The 25,014-nt window shown below is 40.4% G+C and overlaps 1 protein-coding gene across 1 annotated transcript in view; it reads right to left on the reverse strand.

Annotated features, from left to right (window-relative positions):
- GALNT5 (polypeptide N-acetylgalactosaminyltransferase 5) overlaps window positions 1-24,076 on the reverse strand; it is a 66,903-nt gene extending 42,827 nt beyond the window's left edge. The window contains exon 1 of the mRNA XM_032753391.2: window positions 22,246-24,076. Within this exon, the coding sequence (XP_032609282.1) occupies window positions 22,246-23,699 (1,454 nt within the window). The 5' untranslated portion in view covers window positions 23,700-24,076. The remainder of the gene's footprint in view (window positions 1-22,245) is intronic.
- Window positions 24,077-25,014: the final 938 nt, after the last annotated feature.

The raw sequence follows: 25,014 nt of genomic DNA on the forward strand, positions 1-25,014 counted from the left end.
ATGTGCTCTATATTTCCTTCTAAGCCTGCACCAGAAGTACTTACAATGCTCATATTTTTGCCAACATTCTGCTCAAGATAGCATACATATTTTCAAAGATGATTGATGGAAGCTTGCTTGCTTTCTTTCTTTTTCTTTCTTTCTCTTTCTTTCTTTCTTTCTTTCTTTCTTTCTTTCTTTCTTTCTTTCTTTCTTTCTTTTTTTTTCTGAAATACAGTCTTGCTCTGTCACCCAGGCGGGAATGCAATGGTGCAATTTGATAAGAGCTTTCTCTACTGTGCTGCTCACTGCCTTCTGAGCCCTCACCAACAGCATCCTTGATATCTATATTGCTACCAACAGTGACTTCAGGGCATTCTAGGCTTTTTCTATGATGTTTCACAGAATTATTCCAGCCTCTACCTATTAGGGCATTCCTTGGTGTATTAGGCCATTTTTGTGTTGCTATAAAGAAATCCACCTGGCTGGGCACCTGTAATCCCAGCACTCTGGGATTACTCACTTGAGGTCAGGAGTTCAAGACCAGTCTGGCCAACATGGTGAAATCCAGTCTCTACTAAAAATACAAAAATTAGCTGGTCATGGTGACAGGTGCCTGTAATCCCAGCTACTTGGGATGCTGAGGCAGGGAGAATTGCTTGAACCCTGGAGGTGGAGGTTGTAGTGTGCAGTGAGCTGAGATCATGCCACTGCACTCCAGCCTGGGTGACAGAGTGAGACTCCATCTAAAAAAGAAAGAAAGAAAGAAAAGAAAGAAAGAAAGAAAGAAATACCTGAGGCTAGCTAATTTGTAAAGAAAAGAGGTTTAATTGGCTCATGGTTCTGCAGGCTGTACAGGAAGCATGGCTCTGGTATCTGCTCAGCTCCTGGTGAGGCCTCGGGGAGCTTTTACCCATGGCAGAAGACAAAGTGGGAGCAGGCATGTCACATGACAGAGCAAGCAAGAGACAGTAAGGTGAGGTCTCTGACACTTTTAAACAACCAAATCTTACGTGAACTGAGGGAGTATTCACATATCACCAAGGGGATGGCACTAAGTCATCCATTACAAATCTGCCTCCGTGATCCAGTACCTCCCACCAAGTCTCACCTCTAACATTGGAGGTCACATTTCAACGACATTTGAAGGGGACAAACATCCAAACCATATCACTTGGCTATTCCTTGGATGATACTTCTGTATTTTTGGGTATTTGTTATAGCAGCACCTCACTCCTTGATACCAAAATTTATATTAGTTTCTTCTGACTGCCATAATAAATTACCACAAACTTGATAACATATTCTGTCACATTTCTGGGGTCCAGAATTTTAAAACCAAGATGTCAGTAGGACCCCAGTCCCTCCACATGTTGTAGGGAACATTCTGTTCCTTGCCTCTTTCAGCTTCTGCTGGCAATCCGTGACTTATTGAGTCACTCATATCTCTCTCTCTGTCTTCACATCACTTTCTCCTCTGTGTCTCTGGGTGAAACCTCTGCCTGGCTCTCTCTAATAAAGATACATGTGATTTAGGGCATTTGGGGCCTATCTGGGTAATTCAGGGTAACTGTCTCCTCTCGAGATCCTTCATCACATCTCTTGCTTCAGAAGGTAATAGTCACTCTTTTTCCAGGTGAGGTAATAATCACAGGTTCTGAGAATTAGGAAGTAAATATATTTTTGGAGAACCATGTCTTTTAGCCTGACACAAGGGCTTAATGAGTTAAGGCAAGAAATAGGCTAGGTGAGGTAGCTCATGCCTGTAATCCCAGTGCTTTGGGAGGCCAAGGTGGGTGGATCACCTGAATTCGGGAGTTCGAGACCAGCATGACCAACATAGAGAAACCCCATCTCTACTAAAAACTACAAAAAATTAAGGTCTGTTCCAAGATGGCCAAATAGGAACAGCTCTGATCTGCAGCTCCCAGCATGATTGACACAGAAGACGGGTGATTTCTGCATTTCCAACTGAGGTACCTGGTTCATCTCATTGGGAGTGGTTGGACAGTGGGTGCAGCCCACAGAGGGTGAGTCAAAACAGGGTGGGGCATCACCTCACCCAGGAAGCGCAAGGGGTCTGGGGATTTCTCTTTCTTAGCCAAGGGAAGCTGTGACAGATTGTACCTAAAAAAATGGGACACTTCCACCCAAATACTGTGCTTTTTCCACAGTCTCAGCAACTGGCAGACCCGGAGATTCTCTCCTGTGCCTGGCTTGGCAGGTCCCATACCCATGGAGCCTTCTCACTGCTAGCGCAGCAGTCTGAGGTCAAACTGGGAAGTGGCAGCCTGGCTCGGGGAGGGACATCCACAATTGCTGAGGCTTGAGTAGGTAAACAAAGCAGCCGGGAAGCTCAAACTGGGTGGAGCCCACCGCAGCTCAGCAAGGCCTACTGCCTCTATAGACTCCACCTCTGTGAGTAGGGCATAGCTGAACAAAAGGCAGCAGACAACTTCTGCAGATTTAAATGTCCCTGTCTGACCACTCTGAAAAGAGCAGTGGTTCTCCCAGCATGGCATTTGAGCTCTGAGAATGGACAGACTGCCTCCTCAAGTGGGTCCCTGACCCCCATGTAGCCTAACTGGGAGACACCTCCCAGTAGGGGCTGACAGACACCTCATATAGGCGGGTGCCCCTCTGGGACGAAGCTTCAGGCAGAGGAAGGATCAGGCAGCAATATTTGCTGTTCTGCAGCCTCTACTGGTGATACCCAGGTAAACAGGGTCTGGAGTGGACCTCCAGCAAACTCCAACAGATCTGCAGCTGAGGGTCCTGACTGTTAGAAGGAAAACTAACAAACAGAAAGGAATGGCATCAACATCAACAAAAAGGACATCTACATTAAAACCCCATCTGTAGGTCACCAACATCAAAGACCAAAGGTAGATAAAAACCACAAAGATGGGGAGAAACCAGGGCAGAAAAGCTGAAAATCCTAAAAACGAGACCACCTCTTCTCCTCCAAAGGATTGCAGCTCCTAGCCAGCAACGGAACAAAGCTGGATGGAGAATGACTTTGACAAATTGATAGAAGTAGGCTTCAGAAGGTCGGTAATAACAAACTTCTGTGAGCTAAAGGAGGTTGTTTAAACCCATCACAAGGAAGCTAAAAACCTTGAAAAAAGACTAGACGAATGGCTAACTAGAATAAACAGTGTAGAGAAGACCTGAAATGACCTGATGGAGCTGAAAACCATGGCAAGAGAACTTTGTGATGCATGCACAAGCTTCAATAGCTGATTTAATCAAGTGGAAGAAAGGGTATCAGTGATTGAAGATCAAATTAATGAAATGGAGCAAGAAGACAAGTTTAGAGAAAAAAGAGTAAAAAGAAATGAACAAAGGCTCCAGGAAATATGGAACTATGTGAAAAGACCAAATCTGTGTTTGATTAGTGTACCTGAAAGTGACGGGGAGAATGGAACCAAGTTGGAAAACACTCTTCAGGATATTATCCAGGAGAATGCCTCCAACCTAGCAAGGCAGGCCAACATTCAAATTCAGGAAATATAGAAAACACCACAAAGATACTCCATGAGAAGAGCAACTCCAAGACACATAATTGTCAGATTCACCAAAGTTGAAATGAAGGAAAAAATGTTAAGGACAGCCAGAGAGAAAGGTCGGCTTACCCACAAAGGGAAGCCCATCAGACTAACAGTGGATCTCTCGGCAGAAACTCTACAAGCCAGAAGAGAGTGAGGGCCAGTATTCAACATTCTTAAGGAAAAGAATTTTCAACCCAGAATTTCATATCCAGCCAAACTAAGCTTCATGAGTGAAGGAAAAATAAAATCCTTTACAGACAAGCAAAAGCTAAGAGATTTTGTCACCACCAGGCCTGCCTTACAAGAGCTCCTGAAGGAAGCACTGAAGATGGAAAGAAACAACTGGTACCAGCCACTGCAAAAACAGACCAAATTGTAAAGACCATCAATGCTATGAAGAAACTGCATCAATTAATGGGCAAAATAACCAGCTAACATCATAATGAAACGATCAAATTCAAACATAACAATATTAATCTTAAATGTAAATGGGCTAAATGCCCTAATTAAAAGACACAGACTGGCAAATTGGATAAAGAGTCAAGACCCATCAGTGTGCTGTATTCAGGAGACCTATCTCACGTGCAGAGACACGCATAGGCTCAAAATAAAGGATTGGAGGAGGATCTACCAGGCAAATGGAAGGCAAAGAAAAAAGCAGGTGTTGCAATCTTAGTCTCTGATAAAACAGACTTTAAACCAACAAAGATCAAAAGAGACAAAGAAGGCCATTACATAATGGTAAAGGGATCAGTTGAACATGAAGAGCTAACTATCCTAAATATATATGCACCCAATACAGGAGCACCCAGATTCATAAAGCAAGTTCTTAGAGATCTACAAAGAGACTTAGACTCCCACACAATAATAATGGGAGACTTTATCACCCCACTATCAATATTAGGCAGATTAATGAGACAGAAGGTTAACAGGGATATCCAGGACTTTAACTCACCAAGCAGACCTAATAGACATCTACAGAACTCTCCATCCCAAATCAACAGAATATACATTCTTCTTAGCACCACATCGCATGTATTCTAAAGTTGATCACATAATTGGAAGTAAAGCATTCCTCAGCAAATGGGAAATAACAGAAATCACAACAAACTGTCTCTCAGAACACAGTGCAATCAAATTAGAACTCAGGATTAAGAAATTTACTCAAAACTGCACAACTACCTGGAGACTGAACAACCTGCTCCTGAATGACTACTGGGTACATAATGAAATGAAGGCAGAAATAAAGATGTTCTTTGAAACCAACGAGAACAAAGACACAACATACCAGAATCTCTGGGACACATTCAAAGCAGTGTGTAGAGGGAAATTTATAGCACTAAATGCCCACAAAAGAAAGCAGGAAAGATCTAAAATTGACACCCTAACATCACAATTAAAAGAACTAGAGAAGCAAGAGCATACACATTCAAAAGCTAGCAGAAGGCTAGAAATAACTGAAATCAGAGCAGAACTGAAGGAGATAGAGACACAAAAAACCCTTCAAAAAATCAATGAATCCAGGAGCTGGTTTTTTGAAAAGATCAACAAAATTGATAGACCGCTAACAAGACTAATACAAAAGAAAAGAGAGAAGAATCAAATAGACGCAATAAAAAATGATAAAGGTGATATCACCACTGCTCCTGCAGAAATACAAACTACCATCAGAGAATACTATAAACACCTCTATGCAAATAAACTAGGAAATCTAGAAGAAATGGATAAATTCCTAGACACATATACCCTCCCAAGACTAAACCAGGAAGAAGTTAAATCCCTGAATAGACCAATAACAGGCTCTGAAATTGAGGCAATTAATAACCTACCAATCAAAAAAAGTCCAGGACCAGATGGATTCAAGCTGAATTCTACCAGAGGTACAAAGAGGAGCTGGTACCATTCCTTCTGAAACTATTCCAATCAATACAAAAAGCAGGAATCCTACCTAACTCATTTTATGAAGCCAGCATCATCCTGATATCAAAACCTGGCAGAGACACAACAACAACAAAAAAAAGAATTTTATACCAATATCCGTGATGAACATCAATGCAAAAATCCTCAATAAAATACTGGCAAATTGAATCCAGAGGCACATCAAAAAGCTTATGCACCATGATCAAGTTGGTTTCATCCCTGGGATGCAAGGCTAGTTCAACATACACAAATCAATAAATGTAATCCATCGCATAAACAGAACCAACGACAAAAACCACATGATTATCTGAATAGATGCAGAAAAGGCCTTTGACAAAATTCAACAGCCCTTCATGCCAAAAACTCTCAATAAACTAGGCTTTGATGGAACGTATCTCAAAATAATATGAGCTATTTATGACAAACCAACAGCTAATATCATACTGAATGGGCAAAAACTGGAATCATTCCCTTTGAAAACTAGCACAAGACAAGGATGCCCTCTCTCACCACTCCTATTCAACATAGTGTTGGAATGGCCAGGGCAATCTGGCAAGAGAAAGAAATAAAGGGTATTCAATTAGGAAAAGAGGAAGTCAAATTGTCCCTGTTTGCAGATGACATGATTGTATATTTAAAAAACTCCATTGTTTCAGCCCCAAATCTCCTTAAGCTGACCAGCAAATTCAGCAAAGTCTCAGGATACAAAATCAATGTGCAAAAATCACAAGCATTCCTATACATGAATAACAGACAAACAGAAAGCCAAATCATTAGTGAACTCCTACTCACAATTGCCACAATGAGAATAAAATACCTAGGAATCCAACTTACAAGGATGTGAAGGACCTCTTCAAGGAGAAATACAAACCACTGCTCAATGAAATAAAAGAGGACACAAACAAATCGAAGAACATTCCATGCTCATGGATAGGAAGAACCAATATAGTGAAAATGGCCATACTGCCCAAAGTAATTTATAGATTCAATGCCATCCCCATCAAGCTACCAGTGACTTTCTTCACAGAACTGGAAAAAACTCCTTTAAAGTTCATATGGAACCAAAAAAAGAGCCTGCATTGCCAAGATGATCCTAAGCAAAAAGAACAAACCTGGAGGCATCACGCTACCTGACTTCAAACTATACTACAAGGCCACAGTAACCAAAACAGCATGATACTGGTACCCAAACAGATATATGGACAAATGGAACAGAACAGAGGCCTCAGAAATAACACCACACATCTACAACCATCTGATCTTCAACAAACCTGACAAAAATAAGAAATGGAGAAAGGATTCCCTATTTAATAAATGGTGCTGGGAAAACTGGCTAGCCATATGTAGAAAGCCGAAACTGGATCCCTTCCTTACACTTTATACAAAAATTAATTTAATATGGATTAAAGACTTAAATGTTAGACCTAAAACCATAAAAACCCTAGAAGTAAATCTAGGCAATACCATTCAGGACATAGGCATGGGCAAGGACTTAATGACTAAAACACCAAAAGCAATGGCAACAAAAGCCAAAACAGATAAATAGGATCTAATTAAACTAAAGAGCTTCTGCACAGCAAAAGAAACTACCATCAGAGTGAACAGGCAACCTACAGAATGGGAGAAAATTTTTGCAATCTGCCCATCTGACAAAGGGCTAATATCCAGAATCTACAAAGAACTCAAACAAATGTACAAGAAAAAAAACAACCCCATCAAAAAGTGGGCAAAGGATATCAACAGACACTTCTCAAAAGAAGACATTTATGCAGCCAACAGACACATGAAAAAATATTCATCATTACTGGTCATCAGAGAAATGCAAATCAAAACCACAAGAGATAACATCTCACACCAGTTAGAATGGTAATCATTAAAAAGTCAGGAAACAACAGGTTCTAGAGAGGATGTGGAGAAATAGGAAGGCTTTTACACTGTTGGTGGGACTGTAAACTAGTTCAACCATTGTGGAAGACAGTGTGGCGATTCCTCAGGGATCTAGAACTAGAAATACCATTTGACCCAGCCATCCCATTACTGGGTATATACTCAAAGGATTATAAATCCTGCTACTATAAAGACACATGCACACGTATGTTTATTGTGGCACTATTAATGATTGTAAAGACTTGGAACCAACCTAAATGTCCATCAGTGATAGAATGGATTAAGAAAACATGGCACATATTAACCATGGAATACTATGCAGCCATAAAAATGGTGAGTTCATGTCCTTTGTAGGGACATGGATGAAGCTGAAAACCATCATTCTCAGCAAACTATCACAAGGACAGAAACCAAACACCACATGTTCTCACTCATAGGTGGGAATTGAACAATGAGAACACTTGGACACAGGGCGGGGAACATCACACACTGGGGCCTTTTAGGGGGTGAGGGGCTGGAGGAGGGATAGCATTAGGAGAAATACCTAATGTAAATGATGAGTTGATGGGTGCAGCAAACCAACGTGGCACGTGTATACCTATGTATCAAACCTGCACATTGGGCACACGTACCTTAGAACTTAAAGTATAATAAAAAGAATACAAAAAATTACCCATGCATGGTGGCAGGTACTTGTAATCCTAGCTACCTGGGAGGCTGAGGCAGGAGAATCGCTTGAACCTGGGAGGCGGAGGTTGCAGTGAGCTGAGACTGTGCCATTGCACTCCAGCCTGGGCAACAAGAGCAAAATTCTGTCTCAAAAAAAAAAAAAAAAAAGCAAGAAATATGCTGTTTTCAAATAAAAAATTTAAAATGGCTTCCCTATCCCTCAACAAAATGTAGGTTTATTTTGAATTTACTGAATTATTAGTCATGCTGTTTTTTCCTAAATTTCAAGCTTCTTTTAAGTTTTAGGAATTTGCACATTGAAGTCCATGAAAGTGTTAATCGGTGGTACCACATTATGAACTATCATATTGAAACTCTATTTTAGAAAAGAAAGATAATTAGAAAAAAAGAAGAAAGAATATAAATTCAGGGATTTCCAAGAAGTACTAAAATATTGGTTTATTTGGTTGCATAATTACCAACAATTCCAACAATTAAAGGACAATTTTAGAACTGGACAAACTTTAAACTCCGAAATGTTTTTCATAAGGCAAAAAAGGTAACATCTCCAAAATAAGATTCTAATTCTCAGAATCTCTTGTGATGACCATTAAAGACCAGAACGATGAGACTAAACTTTCCCAATGAGAGAACTGGTGGGGCTAGAGCACAATGAACGACAAAGTAAAAGGTAAATGAACAATGAGACACCATTTCATACCAGTTAGAATGGCAGTTATTAAAAAGTCAAAAAACAACAGATGCTGTCAAGGCTGTGGAGAAAAGGGAATGCTTATACACTTCCATACTGTTGGTAAGAATGTAGTTCCTACCAATTAGTTTAGCCACTGTAGAAGGCAGTTTGGAGGTATCTCAAAGAACTTAACACAGAACTACCATTTAAGCAAGCAATCCAATTACTGGGTATATATCCAAATGAAAATAAGGCATTCTACCAAAACAATTCAGCACTATTCACAATAGCAAAGACATGTAATCAACCTAGGTGCCCCTCAGTGGTGGATTGGATAAAGAAAATGTGATACATATATACCATGGAATCCTATGAAGCCATAAAAAAGAACAAAATCATTTCCTTAGCAGCAACATGAATGCAGCTGGAGGACATTATCCTTAGCAAATTAACACAGGACCAGATAACCAAGTATCACATGTTCTCACTTATAAGTGGGAGCTAAGCATTGGGTACTCATAGATATAAAGATGGCAACGATAGACACTGGGGACTACTAGAGAGGGTAAGGAAGGAGGGGTAACTGTTGAAAAACTAACTGTTGGGTACTATGCTCCGTACCTGGGTGACAGAATCATTTGTATCCTAAACCTCAGCAGCACACAATATACCCTGTAACAAACTTGCACATGTACTTCCTGAATTCTAAAATGTTGAAATTATTTAAAAAAGGAGTAAAAGGTCAATGAGGGAAAGGATAGTGTTTTGCAGACAATTTTGGGATAAAACCTAGAAAAGAAAGAAATAGGAGGGTAGATAGGTAGGATACAAGGAAAATTTGTCATCCCTGTTCTCCCTTCCTCTCTTGAGTAGAAATGGACAGAATCATATTTATGAGCATCAAAGTAGGTACAGATAGAGCTGAGAGTTGAAAAAAAAATCAGTAATTGATAGGATTATCAATGAAGCAAGGTCTCTTTATGTTAACCCACCTTACAATGGCAGTTGATGCAATTAACAAGTCTAGTTTCCTTTGGCCACTCTCTATTTTTAAATTTTTTGTCCCATGAGACACTATACTCTCCTAGTTTTCACCCATCACTCACTGGCTTTTCACCTTCAGTTTCCTTCTCAGCTTTCCTTTCCTCTTAAGAAACACAAGGTTCTCAGAGCTGGGTCTGGGGCTTTGTTTTCTTCTATGTATGATATGATTGTATAAGCCCATCACACCCACAGTTTTAAGTGTGATAATATCTTCCTGGTTTATATCCAGGTCAGATTTCCCATCTGAATTGCAGACTTAACGTATATCCAAACAATTTCTGAACATTTCCTCTGCATGTCTCACAGGCATCTCACTCATAATGTGTCTGAAACAGAAACCTTGACTTCACCCCACTCAACCCAACCAGCTCCTCTGCATTTCCCTCATAATGGCATTGCCACCCACCTTGCTGCAGAAATAAGGATTCTCATCTAGACTTCACCCTCTTCCTGACCATAAATACAATCAATCCATCAACTTCTATTCTGTGTATTGCCAACAGATATCTCAATTCTAACATCTTTATACCTCCACAGTTGCCTCCCCTAGCTCTTGAGCATCCACTCTCTTTCTCCAGGATTATTGCTGGAGTCTCCTAATGGGACACTACTTCCACAGTTTGTCAGATCAACACCACTCTTCTGTTTAAAATCCTCAGTCAATTTCTATGGGACAAAGTGAAAAGCAAAAAAATCCAAATTCTTTAGTGTACAGGACCCCTGCTCAACTTTCCACTGCCTGTCATTCCACTCTCCCCTCACACACTCCACCTTGGCCTTCTTTCAGCTCCTTGAGGAACGCTACAGCTTTTGTTATTTGCTTAACTTCTAGCATTTTTGCTACCCTTCTCATGTCTTCGTGGCTGGCTGCTTCTGTTCATTTAGTTCCTATCTTAAATATTCCCTTCATAGAGATGCCGTCTCTGACTACCCTTTCAAATTTTTTTTTTTTTTTTTTTTTTTTTTTTGAGACAGAGTCTGGGCTGGAGTGCAGTGGCATGATCACTGCTCACTGTAGGCTCTGCCTCCCGGGTTCACGCCATTCTCCTGCTTCAGCCCCCTGAGTAGCTGGGACTGTAGGCACCTGCCACCACACCTGGCTAATTTTTGTGTATTTTTAGTGGAGACAGGGTTTCACCATATTAGCCAGGATGGTCTCAATCTCCTGACCTTATGATCTGCCCGCCTCAGCCTCCCCAAGTGCTGGCATTACAGGCGTGAGCCACTGCACCTGGCCTACCCTCTCAAAATTTAGCTATTCTTTTATTATTCCCTATTATTCTGTTTCTGTCACAGCATTCATTTATCAATCTTATTTCCTTATCTTCTGTATCCAAAATTTTCTGAGGGCAAGACAAATCTGCCTTGCTTACTACAGTACCACAAGCTTCCAGCACAGTTACACAATAAATATTTGATAAATATGTATTGAATGCATGAATGGATGGATGGAGATGAGACGGAGCTTAAATTTAAAGCTTAAATAGTGGAAGAAATATTTCTCTTTGAGATAGAAAGTACAAAAAGGTAGTAATATATACAAATATATTTATGCACATGGGATGAGAAATTGAAAATATTCATAGCTCATACTGGAGGAAAGGTTATCTGTTAATGTAGTAGGCTAGGGGCTTGAGGAGAATGGAGAATATTTTGGACAGATACTATGGGCAATGGGAGAGAATGCTAGCCAGCTAGCTAGGATTTCAGAGGGGCAGTGAGCACTTTCCTGAAACTGGAGATGCCAAAATTTTATGAAATTTTAGTATAAGATTTGCTCCACCAGTGCCTGCCAGCCTGAGTGTAAGAAGAGATAAAGCAAATTGCTGGATTAATATGAGTCTAAGGGACATCAGAGCACATGAGGTAGAAAGAGAGTGGGTAGTGAGGTTTGAGGGGACTGGTATAAGGTGTTTGAATGTTCCGGCATGGGCTCTGGGTCAGGGAAAGAGGAAGTAAAGCTAAGAGGAGTTTAATAGCCTGAGTGAAAGGGAGGGTACAGAAGAAAACAGCTACGGCCTATGACTTCATCTCTAATTTTATAACATAAATTAATGAGAAATTCACATTTCACAGTTAAATTTTTTTTAATGGTATTTGGTGCTGGAAAAAAATCAAATCAGTTCTAAAAAGAAAGGATCAATTACACAAATTCTGCATAAACCAACAAGCCCAGCTATGAAGTCCTGAGAGTTGCTTTATGGTTAAAATTTGGTTGGTCTTAGAAACATCCAGTGACAAAAGGAATTGTATTAGGAGGAGTTAACTAAGCAGGCTCATGCAAATGACTCTTCCTATATTTTAAATTAGTAGAGTTTTTGTCCTTTTTAGAAGGAAGTTCTAAAAAGTGCTAGACAGTCTGAAATTGGAGGTAAGAAAAACTCAGAAATTTGAGAGATTTGGGGAAGGCACCTCTAATCACCAAATATCTACTCCCCAATTGTGTCATGGTGCCTTAATTTCACCATTAGTACTCTACATGGGTAGATCATGAGAGATTCCACTAGATGCTAATATCCCAGCAAATAAGTAGTACCTCTGCCAATGGTTGACAAATATATATCTTAGATGTGTTTAAAGAATTACAATGAAGAAATTCTGTGGAAGATTATATGGTACAGATCGTATTAGTGCCTGGTAAAAGCAATATTACAGGATGGGAAAGAGGGACCCAGAAAGAGATGCCTGAGATTTCCAATACAAAGTTTCAGGGTGTGCCTTGATTTGGGGTGACTGACATGTCAAGGCACTCTAACATTTACAGAGGCCTGTTCTCCTGCATTACTAAACAGATTAAACATGTTTCCAGGTATCTAGAAAAACTAGTGTGCTTGTTTTATTCAAAGGAACAGTGGGAAACCCCCGCAAAGCTTTCAGCATTTTAAACTCTTACTCTAGTCTTTCATACTGGAAGAAAAGTTACTTGCTAATGTAATAGGGTAGGGGCTTGAGGAGAATGGAGAATATTCTGGACAGACACTATGTCATCTAGTTGGCATAGGTTGTAAAAACCATTTCAAGTTATCCTACACCAACCTAATTCAAGCAAGTTTCCTTTATTTCAATTTTTCCTTAATTTCTGCCTATATCTGGGAGGAGGAATTGCTGCTAAAGTCTAATTTGAATGCCAGATATTTCTAGGTTTGTAACTTTTTTGAGGCTAAGAAATCACATTTATATTCTATATGCCTATTTATTATACAAATTAGGTATTTAGAGTCTACTGGTCCCAGATTAAAAAATTAATCCAATCTGTTTTGTCTGGGGGGAATCTAGGCTTAGATTACTATAGCCAATTCCAGTTCTAAAAACAAATGGGGCCTCTAATGTGGGGAGTTTCACTATCCTGCACTTAGCTGACATACTACTGTGGTGGACAGAAAGACTCTGGACTTGAGAAAGATGACGAGGGACTAAGTTTTTAGTTCATTCTAGCATTTATTGACCCTATGGCCATGGGCAATTCAGTTAGGCCCCTAGAACCTTAGTTTCCTTACTTTTAGGATGAAGATTACAATGCCTTCATCACAGAACGGTGGCGAAAATTTGATGAGATAATGGATGTAAAAATATTTTGTGAGCTTCATGCTGAAAAACTCATGTGAGAACCTATGATTACCCATAATGCAAATACACACATTTTGATGGAGCACACTGCCCTTTTCTGAGGCAGTCCTTTCATCTGAATCTATCAAGTGCTCAACCATTTATCGAGAGACCCAGAAAGTGATGCGTCCCACCCTCCTGGCTTCTGTGTGCTGAATGCTGAGCCACTAACCTGATTTGAATGTAGCCTATCAAATAGAGAAGGTTTTAAATCATAAGATTGAGAGAATGATAACATTCTCTCATTTCTATGAATTTTTCATTTTATTCCGAGACTGTCAAGATGTACTATGTGGGTCAAGTCTCAGGCTTCACAGGTTTGAACAGAAGGTCAAGGAGAATATTTTCTTAACTTCTATTTGCAATTCAACTACTGCCTTGATGTGAGCCTTCAGGGGCCTTCACTCCCCAAGCACTGGTATCTCAGGAACATCAGGAGGAGAATTGAGCACACAGCTGAAGAGCTCTGCCTGGGATTGTATTCTTTTCTCCCAGACCTTAGAATTGTTGGGGCTGCTTTCCCTCTCACTGATAAGAAGGTACAGTGATATAAAAACTGTATTTTCATGTTTTGTTCTTTCTAGGGTAGACTACCCGTGACATTCAGTCAAAATCACCTGGCTACTGATTCAGAAAATTTAAGTCACACTCATCACTTCTACTCCAAAGTTCTTAGCCAACTGTGGCTGTGGTTACCGTGGTAAATGTAAAGTCATCAAAGTGACAGGACTCAGAAATATAAGCCACCAGCATCAACATTCACCACTTCAACAATAGTCTATTTTGAGCAGGAAGCTGTCACAGTGAAATTGGGATGGCAGGGAGAAGAGGAGGAGGTGGTGTGATGTGGCAGAAATAGTACTAGGTGGGGATGTTCTGTCTTTCCTGCTGTGTATGACCTTGGGCAAGTCATTTTCCTCCTGGAAACTTCTCTGTAACATAAAGGACTAGATTAGATAACTTTCAAATCTTCACCTAGTGTTAACATTCTGTGGTTTTCTACGCAACTTTAGCATTTACCTGTAAGTGCTTTCCTATGGGTCATAAGTCCCCTGAGAAAAGGCAAATTAAATTGTTATTTCTGTGGTCTTAAATCATTTAACGGTTTCCCACAGACCCTTAGAAGAACCTGAAGGTCCTGAGTGATCTGGACTCTACTTACTTCTATGGCCTCATTTACGTCCTCATTGCTCTCCTGCAACCCGTGTCAGATTTCTCTCAGTTTCTCCATGGATCATCCTTTTTACTGCTTTCTCCATTTCTCTGACTCTCTATTCTTGCAGGTTGCAGCTCAAACATTTCTGTTCTCTCCCAGGACAGGTTTAGCTTTTTATCTCCTTTTTCCCAATAGTCCCCTGTGTTTCGGCATCACATTTTGCTGTAGATGCCTTGAAGTCAATGACCATGCTCTGATGCCATACTTTGCAGTAGCAGCCCAGAGAGATTTGTTCACTGCAGGGCTGTGGTTATGGCCCAGTTTTAAAGAATCACCTTTGCTTAGTGCTGTATAGGAAATGCTTTTCTATAATTTTTTTCTCTGATGAGGTACCTGTCATGCAAACTTAATTCCCCTCATGCATCTCTTACCCATGTATAAGGAAGAGAGGTGTTTTAATTTCTGCCAATGTCATATGACTATAAGGAAACAAAGGAAGGAAGAGCTGTCACCTGTGGAAAGAACGCTAGAATTAAAAATTGGGAAATTTTCTTTTGAATCCCAAATTTGCTATTAGCTTGCTGGGACAATGGATAAATCATTTATTCTTTTATAGTCTCACTCTTCTCAACTGTAAAACATATGAAAGTAAATATCTCATAGTGTTGCTGTGAGGATTGCTTAGATACAAACACACGCACAAACACACATAAGTCTACATGCATACATACATGCATACACACACATCACTCACTGAAACAAAACTAAGCATTTTCTTTGTGTGTGAAGCTGAGCAATTGAGGGATTCATCTTTATGCACAGGGCCTTGGCAAGCTAAGGAGACATGCAGGTGATGATGGTCACTACATGGGGAGAGTTGCTGGAGGTGGAGAGGGAACCAGACTGGTGCAGTGGAATTATTACTGAGTGAGGAAGAGTCAGAAAACTAGAGGTTGGGTCCCAACATCGGCACTTGTGAGCTGTGAGGCCTTGGGCAAATTATTTTACCATTTGCTCTTCCCCCCCCCCCCATCTGTTAATAAAGAGTGGTAACACTTTGCTAATCTGGCATGGCCACAAGGATCAGATGAAATAATATGCCTGAAGGATGAAAGGCCTCAACTGCCTGGCATGGTGCACCGCTCCTGATTGATAGGCAATGAGCAAATATCACGTGCAATGAAATGAACTGCCACTGTCTGAAATATCTGCTATTATCTGAAACCTCAGCTTCATCTGTAAGTCTCAGTTTTTCTACAGGTAAAGCTGGGATGATGATAGTATCTACCTTGAGGAATTGTTTTAAGGATTAAATGAGAAGGCAAGTTGTGAAGGCCTTTGTAAACACTGTTTCCTCATATTGCTGCTTCTCACACATGTCCATATTATCAACATTTTAGAAGCAAGGCCAATTGAGAATGTACTTGAGTTTGGTATAATATAGCTGTTTTTCCAGGAGACTCTAAAAATCTCCTTTCATTTCGAAAGCAAACAGCAAAATACAGCTTCTAAACATTGCTATTTTCCCTGAATTTTCTGAAACTTGAGCAAAAAAATTGTTTCTCTTGAGAGGCTCTGTTCTGACTGGATCAGCCAGAAAAGCCCAATAGGAAGTTATTTTCAGGGCCAAGAGTACCAGGGCAATATTACAGCAAAAGTTTGATATATTATGCTGATGGTTAAATTGGGCCTTGTGTTCAGTATATGAAAAAGTATACTTCTTTCAAATTCCTGCATTTACTAACTACTCTCTCCCAGGAGTGTTTCTAGGGCTTTCCCAGTATTTAGGAGGAAAAGTCAGGAATTCACTGTAACATTTCTCAGTTTTCTATTAATTAGGCACTGTTTAGCTGTTTTCTTCTTAGAAAGAAACTAGTAGCAGAATTTGAACTAGTAGCAGAATTGTGCTTTCCATTCTTCTCCTCTGATCTTTGTTGTCTTTGTTATTCCCTTTGTTATAAGGACAGTGGGATAAATAAAAGTATTCAAAGGCCCAGTTCATTGTCCCTTGGCCATATTTCACCTTCATTTTGTTACAGTCTAGTCTGAACCCTTTTAACAAGTTTTCCTTTTTATTTCCTGCTCTCCTACATGACTTTTGAGTGAAAATGAGTACCGTGCTCTAACACACAAACACACGCATATGCTCACAAATGCACGCATATGCACACACAAATGAACACATACACACTATTCAAAAGGCACTACTGTATTGCTTTTACCCATAGAGGTAAAAGCAGGAAGTAAATCCTTTTGAATTCATCTCATGAGGTTTTTTTTTTCCTGCCTCCAATTAGTTTCTCAAGGAGATCTCATAGCTTCTCCCATCAATTTCAATTAATATTCTCCAATCACTATTAGTCACAAAATCATGTTCATTTCATCAATTAAGATTTGTATCCCATGTAAAAATTAAAAATTTAAATTTAATTTAACTTTAAAGTTTCTTTTTTTCTCTCAGCCTGATAAACTTTTAGAAGTTCAAACTTTAGGAGGATACCTGACCACTTTATTTTCTCTCTTCTGTCTCCTCCCCCTCCTCCTCTTCCTCCTCCAGTAACTCATTAGTTATAGTTTTTGACCCTACTAGGATCAAAATTAAGGTTCCACAAAGTTTTTCTTTCCCCTCAGTAATTTAGATTGGTTTGTGGCAAATGCATGGTGCTATCTTTTGCTTTCAAACGTGCCAAAAAAAAAAAAACCTTTCTTTAGCTGTGTAGGAAGGAATCAAATTATTGGTTGACAGTCCTGGCTCTGGGCTAAGAGAATAAAGACCCATTTTAATTGCTTTATTGAGGGGCTTGCCAGAGTTTTGTAGGGAAAGCAAAGCATTAAATTAAGCAATTGAGTAATGTTATGAGGACACAGCAGTGGTAGACAAGCACGCCAGAATTCTTATTGTACTTTAAAAACTAAATGCTGGCAGCAAAAATTCCTTTGAGTCATTTTTCTCTAAATTCAGATTCAGGAAGTGCACTCTTAAAATAAGTTCATTTTTGGAGTTCCATCTTAACTATAGCTTCAGGCCAAAAGACAGACTTCTCCAAGTAGAACTGCCCTGCTTAGGATCACATTTTAGCAAAACCTGTGTGTACCTGTGTGTGTGTGTGTGTGTGTGTGTGTGTGTATGTGTGTTGATTGTTGCTGACAGAAACAAACTTCAATCATTAGGAGCGAGAACTGAAAGGATTAGCTTTTAATTAAAAAAAGATTAAATATGAAACTTTAACTGTCAAAAAAGCATTTTATTTCAAGCAAATTTTGTAGGCAAAATTTCTAGGCAACAATAAAGTTGTATTTTACATACTGACGTAAAACATTCTTGTAAATAAAATAGGCTTTCCTCTCTTGAAAGCCAAAACATTAAAATTAAGAACCAAAACAATAACAAAAATATAAAATAAGGAATAAACACAAATTAATGAATAGATTATAGTGTTAAACAGAATGTATTTGCCTTAAATCAGATTTTAATATATTCTATATATTCATAATGAAAAATTAAGAAGTCATTTTTAATTTATAAACAGACTTACTGTAGGTTTCATTTGAATTGCCACCTTTTGATTATTTTTGAAGTAGTATCAATTTCCAAAAATCATTTCAGAGAAACAAATTTTAAATTCATACTGTGTAAACGTGTTGCTTCTGAATGTACAGCACTGAGAGTGCTAAAGGAGTACAAAAGACAGAGTTTCCTTCAGAAGCTTATAATTTCACTAAGAAGGAAAAACAGACATTCAAGGATTCAGTTAATGAAGAACACACAATGAAGAGTGTTTCAGTAACTAGGATGCCTATGTACACTAAGAGTAATTGCAATTTAGAGGTCACAGCTACCTCATGGTCCAGGTAGAAGGAAGCCACAGTTGGATTCTGAGCAATGTTGAATTAGAATGTGTGCAAGAGAATGGTGAGGATGGAGGGAGGCTGTGAGTAGGGACCAGTGAATGAAAACCTCAGTGGATGGTTACAACCGTAAAGGGTGGAGAAGAGCAAAGAGATTAGATTTTCTTATGCTAAGGGCCCAGCTTGGAGAAAATGTCATGTGCAGGGTGCTATTGCTATACCACAAAGGGGAGAAACGTGGGCAGACAGAAAAGGACAGTGTGAGTAACCCTGAGAACAGAAAGGAGTTCTCGTGCTTTAGAAAAGAGGTATGGGCCAGGTGTGGTGGCTCACGCCTGTAATCCCAGCACTTTGGGAGGCCAAGGCGGGCGGATCATGAGGTCAGGAGATTGAGACCATCCTGGCTAACACGGTGAACCCTCGTCTCTACTAAAAATACAAAAAATTAGCTGGGCATGGTGGCAGGTGCCTATAGTCCCAGCTACTCGGGAGGCTGAGGCAGGAGAATGGTGTGAACCCAGGAGGCGGAGCTTGCAGTGAGCTGAGATCGCACCACTGCACTCCAGCGTGGGTGACAGAGCGAGACTCCCTCTAAAAAAAAAAAAAAAAAAAAAAAAAAAAGAAAAAGAGGTGTGAAATTGAATCTTAACATTTTAGCAATGGTCCTTTGAGACTCCAGAGAAAAAAGAGAAAAAGGAGGTTTGGAAAAGGGAATCTGATTTTAGAACTGGAGTAAGAGAAGTTGTCCTGGAAATCCCTGCCTGTTTCCTCTACGTTTTTGTTGTTGTTGTTGTTTTCTGAGACAAGGTCTTATTTTGTCACCCAGGCTAGTGGCACAATCTCGGTTCACTGCAACCTTGACCTCTCAGGCTCAAGTGATCCTCCCACCTCAGCCTCCTGAGTGGCTGAGACTACAGGCATGCACCACAACCCTTGGGTAATTTTTAAATTTTTTGTAATGATGAGGTCTCACTATATTGCCCAGGCTGATCTCAAACTCCTGGGCTCAAGGGATCCTCTAACTATGGCCTCCCAAAGCGCTGAGATTACAGGCTTGAGCCACCATGCCTGTCCTCTACTTCTTAATGGTAACCTCACCCTAGCACATCAGCTAATTCATCTTTAAGATGATGTTAACTACCGACTAGTTATTATCTTCACTGGGGGAAGTTGAATTTAAATGATTATACCAAATCTGTGTGCTTTTTTTTTTTTTTTTTACATTTTTTGGTTCATTCTGTATCAATGAGCAGTTGTGATATGCCAGTTATGTGTGAATTCATCTATAACAGTGGATTTTGGGGAAATGAATAGGTCAATAAGGAAGATATTCTCCAAAACTCTTAAAATTTAAAGGTTGCAGTAGGATGCTACTCCAGCTAATTTTAAGCTAGCCCTCCTGTGTTCTTATAGTTATTTATCTCTCTCTCTCTTTCACACATACGTACTCATTTTCTTATTCTATTTTATAACAATTTCCCCTAATGCTGACTTTGAAAACTTATTATCTTAAAAAATCTTACTGCATGCATTCCTGTAAGCAGCTACCTCAAACACTTTTTGAGCGAGGCTGAAAATAAATAAAGCCAAAGTAAAAAAAAAAAAAAAACAAAACACTCCAAATCTTGCCAACCTGATGAATCAAATGTTTTTTGATCGTATTTTCTTTAACCTTTAGCTACATGAATACATAATTTACACATATTTATAGTCAAGGTGTTTGGGTAAAAGAACAAAAAATGATTTATCCTCTTTCAAAGAAGAGGGCTACAAAAGGACTGGAAAATACTTTGGGAGGCCCCAGGTCCAGGATCCCTGGTGGTAGACCCCTGAGTGGAGCATAGCATCCGCCAGGCAGCTTGAGACACACCTATATTTAGCCAAGGTGGGTTATGTGATAAGAGGGAGGAGGCCTGGCCACATGCTCTCTGACTCATCCTCTCAAGCACACGTGTCAGTTTTTCCTACAGTTGAGACAACCCCCTTCAGAAGACAGAGCCTGACTGTAACTTTCCTGGGCTGCAATGCTCAACTTCTACAGACCAAAGTATAGAAACTAAGAAGCACTGGGAGTCCCCGAGCCTTCAATGAGCCACACTAGTGATAACATCATTATTACTTGCTTTGAGCACCCCCACCCCCGCCACGCACGTGCCTTTTCTCTGGTTTGGAACTGGAGCTTGTGCTTCTGTGCAGTGTCTAATTCCTCCCCAGACTCCCTAGCAGCCTGCCGGGTCAATAAGGGCATGTTAAAATGAAACTGCTTTAACAGCTACTTCATTTCCTTGCACTTTGTGTTCAAAGCTAGCATGTGTAATCCTGTGATACACAGGACTTTAGACTAGAGCTGGGCCAACAAAATTTTTAGGATCCTTTTTGAGGGGAGATTGGCAACAGATGGAAGAGAGTGCAGAATAATTTTGAGCATGAATTTTAATCATTTCTCTACAATGACTAGCTTTGTGACCACAGGTAATCTAGCATCCCAGGGCCTCAGTTTCCTCATCTTTGAGTATGTCTGCATTCTCCTCAAGGCTGTGATTATCACCAGGGTGAGAAGCGTGAATGGCACAGTGCTTGGTATAAGCAGTGCATGGCTGATAGCTGTTTGCTGATGGCTAAGAGATGGAAAACGACCTGGTTGTAGCTGACATCACAATGAAGAGACTCTTCTTTCTAATATGGATAAAGCTTTCCCTGTATCTGCCTTCCTCCTAGTAACACTGACTAAAATGTAATGCTGACTACCTAGATCACAAAGAAGAATTTTCTACAGAAGCCAAACAAGGCCATTGTTTACATGCCACATGTGCTAAGTCTCAATCTTGACATTCCCCAATCCAACTTCCTGGCAAATATTGTTTGACTTGGGGAACTGAGTTAACAGATATTGAACATATGGCTGTTGAGTACCTTCACTTATCAGTGGGCCAAGAAAAAAAATGCCAGGAACCCAATTATATTTGAATCAATTTAAATATCTATGCTTTGATCCACGTCTGGTGATATAGTTATAGGAATTTAACTTTTTGAAGGACTAGTTCCTGAAGACCCATTGGGCAGCTTTAGAACTGCATTACCTTGAGAAAGTGTTGTAACTTCTGAGTGCCCTCGCCAGCTTGTTAATTTGAACCATAATGCCTGCCTCCTGCTTCCCAGGGCTCATATGGAGTTCATCTATGTGTATGCAGGCTCTTTGTAAATAGTGAATGTCTACAAATATAAGTGATTATTATTATGCTTTTTATACCTCCTGTAGGTGTTTGCTGGTCATGGACTTATTGACTTTTTCCAACATTATTATTCCTATGTAACTGATCTCCTGAAATGTCTACCATCTCCACCTATAAAGGACATTAAATTTTAGGGAGTAAAGTCACTTCTTCTCTTGCTATCCTGGTTATCATTACTTATGATTAGGCAGAATTCTGCTGGCTAAGATATGATTCCAGGGAGGCTTAGAAGAGTCCTTCTGTGTGCTTCTTTCCCAAGTATATTCCTGACAAACTTGCTAATAATGAAAAGTTCCAAAATTGGGAATTCACTTCATTGTCACTATTCTCATGGAATTACACTTTAAGCTCTACCATTTATATACACGTTATTATGAACTGAGTTCATCTAATCATTTTAATAAGTTTTCATCAGAGGGAGGGAAATTGAACATGAGCTAATGGTGGGGACCAAAGTCTCAGAGAACGAGAACTCTGCAACTGCTAATCAGAGAATTTTTCTCTGTGTAGCTGGTGAAATATTTGATATCCAATGATTAATGTTTCTTTAATTCTCTAGGTGACCAAAAATCACACAAAATTATCTAGCAATAAATCCTCTCTACATTAGAGCCAAAGCACTTGGGGTTGAGGAAAGAGAAGAGAAATAGGTCTTACCCAGCAGGTCTGGTGTCTTCAATGGCTCTATCCACTGGGATCAAATCGCTAAGATAGACATTGAAGTTTCCTTCTTTCCATCTTCTTTCTGCCTCCTTCTCCTTTCCATGGGGGACAACTACAGGACGCCCAAACTGCCCTGGAGCTTTGGGGTCCCTTGGAGAAAGTGTCACATCAATTCTTAACACCTGGTGCATTCCACTGTCTTCAGGTAAAAGGGCTTTTATATGACTCTGGTTGTATTCTGTAGGGGGGGCTTTGGCAGTTATGTTGATTTTTGCTGGCTCTAGCCCTCCAGTTAAAGCATAGTTAGTTTGGGACAGTGGTACTCTACGTGGAGCAAGTGAAGAGAAAGACATCTCACTTCTATTCCTGGAAATGTGTTTACCTTGGCTTTTACCCAATACTTCAGGAAATATTGTTTTGGTTTTAGAATTAGAGACCTCTTTGGGGTCTGCCTTTTGCTCTTCCTCTTTGGTTATGATCACAACATGGCTTTCAGAGAAATTGAGATTCTTCCCATGAGCCCCTCTAGCTTCATCATCCTTTGACAAACTTCCCAAAGGTGTCTCATTAATAGATTGCTTCCTTAAGCGATTTGAATTGACAATGAACTTAGGAAAAGGAAGACTCGTATTGGCTTTGTGTTTATTTGCATTGACTTCTTTGCTCTGAGTCTTAGTTTTGTTTAAGGCCATGGCTTCCCCAGACTTCGGCACTGCTGTGCTGGCAGGGTGTGCCCTCTCTTTTGCTAGTACCTGGGATCGCTGCTTTGGTCTGTCAGTACTAAGACTGATGGTCACATTCAAGTCCCTTTCAGCTGCTGGTTTTGATGTGTCACTGCTGGGACTATGACTCTTCAGGGGCTCCTGTTTTAAACTGACACGTCCCGTGTGTACTGATATTTTGACTACCTGAGTTCCTTTTGCTGCTATGGATGAGGTCTTTGGAGCCCCCTGAGCTGTCGTTTGCTTTGGTGTCCCCTGGTGAGAGGAGGCTTCAGGTTTGGTGCCTCTCCCGTCTGTCTTCTGCTTGTTAGGAGTCACAGGGAGGGTCTGCAGATGTGCAGGATGCCACAACGGCACAACCTTGCCCCTTCCCAGGGCATTCTGCATTTTTCTTTCCCTCTGGGTTTGGTCCAAGTCCACCTCAACCTTGAGCACACTCTCCTCTGTTTTTCTAACATTCTCTTTGCCCCAAGCCCCTTTCCCATGTCCCCTTAGGGGAGGTTTCATCTCTTTTATGCTGCTGTAAAAAATTTTCCCTTGGTCTGGCTGAACTCTGAATCCTATCCGCTCCCTCCTCACAATGTCTTCCTTGATGACCCGAGTGTTGATTTCACTGAATGAGAGGCGGAGAGCTGCCATGTCAAAGAGCAGCCAGATGACAGAAGCTACGAAGATAAATGCCAAGACTCGCCCACTTCCTCGGAAAAACTTTCGGATCCTGTTCATGGTACAAAGCTTTGCCTAGCAGCCTGCCCTCCCTTAGCCTGCTTACCTTGAGTGGAGAGGGAGCTGAAGTAGCAGCAGCAACAGCAGCAGCAGCAGAGTTGCCAGAAAGTGACCCCCTCCCCTGAACACAGCAGGAAGCAGCAGTCAAGGGGAAAGCTCAGTTCCTACCGCTTGTCAGTCTCTGCCTGCGTGGCATTTCATAGCAGAGCATCTGTGCCTGCTTGGCTGGCCCTGGCTAAGTTCTGGTAAACACTGGCCTTAGGTCACTCCAGGAGCAGTTGATTCCAGCCACCGAACAGTTCAACATATCACTTGTCTTGTCTCCGGGAGCCCATGTCCACCTTCCTACAAGCCCAAGAAAAGGTGGGGGCCAGATTGAGACTGCTGTTGCTCTCCTCCCCGTTCTCCGTCTGCACGCTGTAACTCAACACCACTTCTCATAAGGAAAACATTTCATGCCATTACCCAGAAAACTTCATTCAGCTCTCACCTTCTGTGTTATGTGAGAGCATGTGTGTTTAAACGGCAATTAAAGAGGAAAAAAAGCTATCTAACTTGGAGGGCATGTGTTCCTGGTTTGTAACCCCACCTACCCTACTCCTGCTCATTAACCCTGTTATACCCAGGTGCCAATGCTCTGCCTGAGGAACTTATCACTGAAGTTAACATTTCAGCTTTAAGACATAACAGCTTAAAGAAGGGGCCCGGTATATCCTCACTTCCAGAGATGTATATGTTTAGTTATTTAGGTCATTCATTCAGGGGGTTCCAATGTATTTCTTTGTAAGCCAACTATTTTTTTTTTCACTAATCCATCTGTTTTTATTATTACATTCGATTAAAAATAAACTTAATTTGTCATATTGCTATAAAAGTTTCTAAACACTTTGTTATGGTCTGAATGTTTATGTCCACCCAAAATTCATATGTTGAAACCTAATCATAAATGTGATAGTATTAGGAGGTAGGGCTGTTGAAGGTGATTTCATTATAAGGATAGAGCCCTCATGAATGGAATCAGCACCCTTACAAAAGAGGCCCTATTGCCTTGCCATTCCACAAAGTGAGGACATAATGAGAAGGTGCCATCTATGAACAAGGAAATGGGCCTTCACCAGTCAACAAATCTGCTGGTGCCTTGATTTCTGACTTCCCAGTCTCCAGAACTGTGAGAAATAAATTTCGTTGTTTATGAGTCACTTAGTCTATGTTATTTTTCTATAGTAGCCTGAAGAGATTAAGACACACTTACTCTCAGTTTCAGTACTTATCTCGTCATAAACCAGCAAGAAACAGTTTGAGGACCACACCAGGA

The sequence above is a fragment of the Hylobates moloch genome, unplaced genomic scaffold (assembly GCF_009828535.3).
Source record: "Hylobates moloch isolate HMO894 unplaced genomic scaffold, HMol_V3 SCAFFOLD_1, whole genome shotgun sequence".
In the NCBI taxonomy this organism is placed as follows: domain Eukaryota; kingdom Metazoa; phylum Chordata; class Mammalia; order Primates; family Hylobatidae; genus Hylobates; species Hylobates moloch.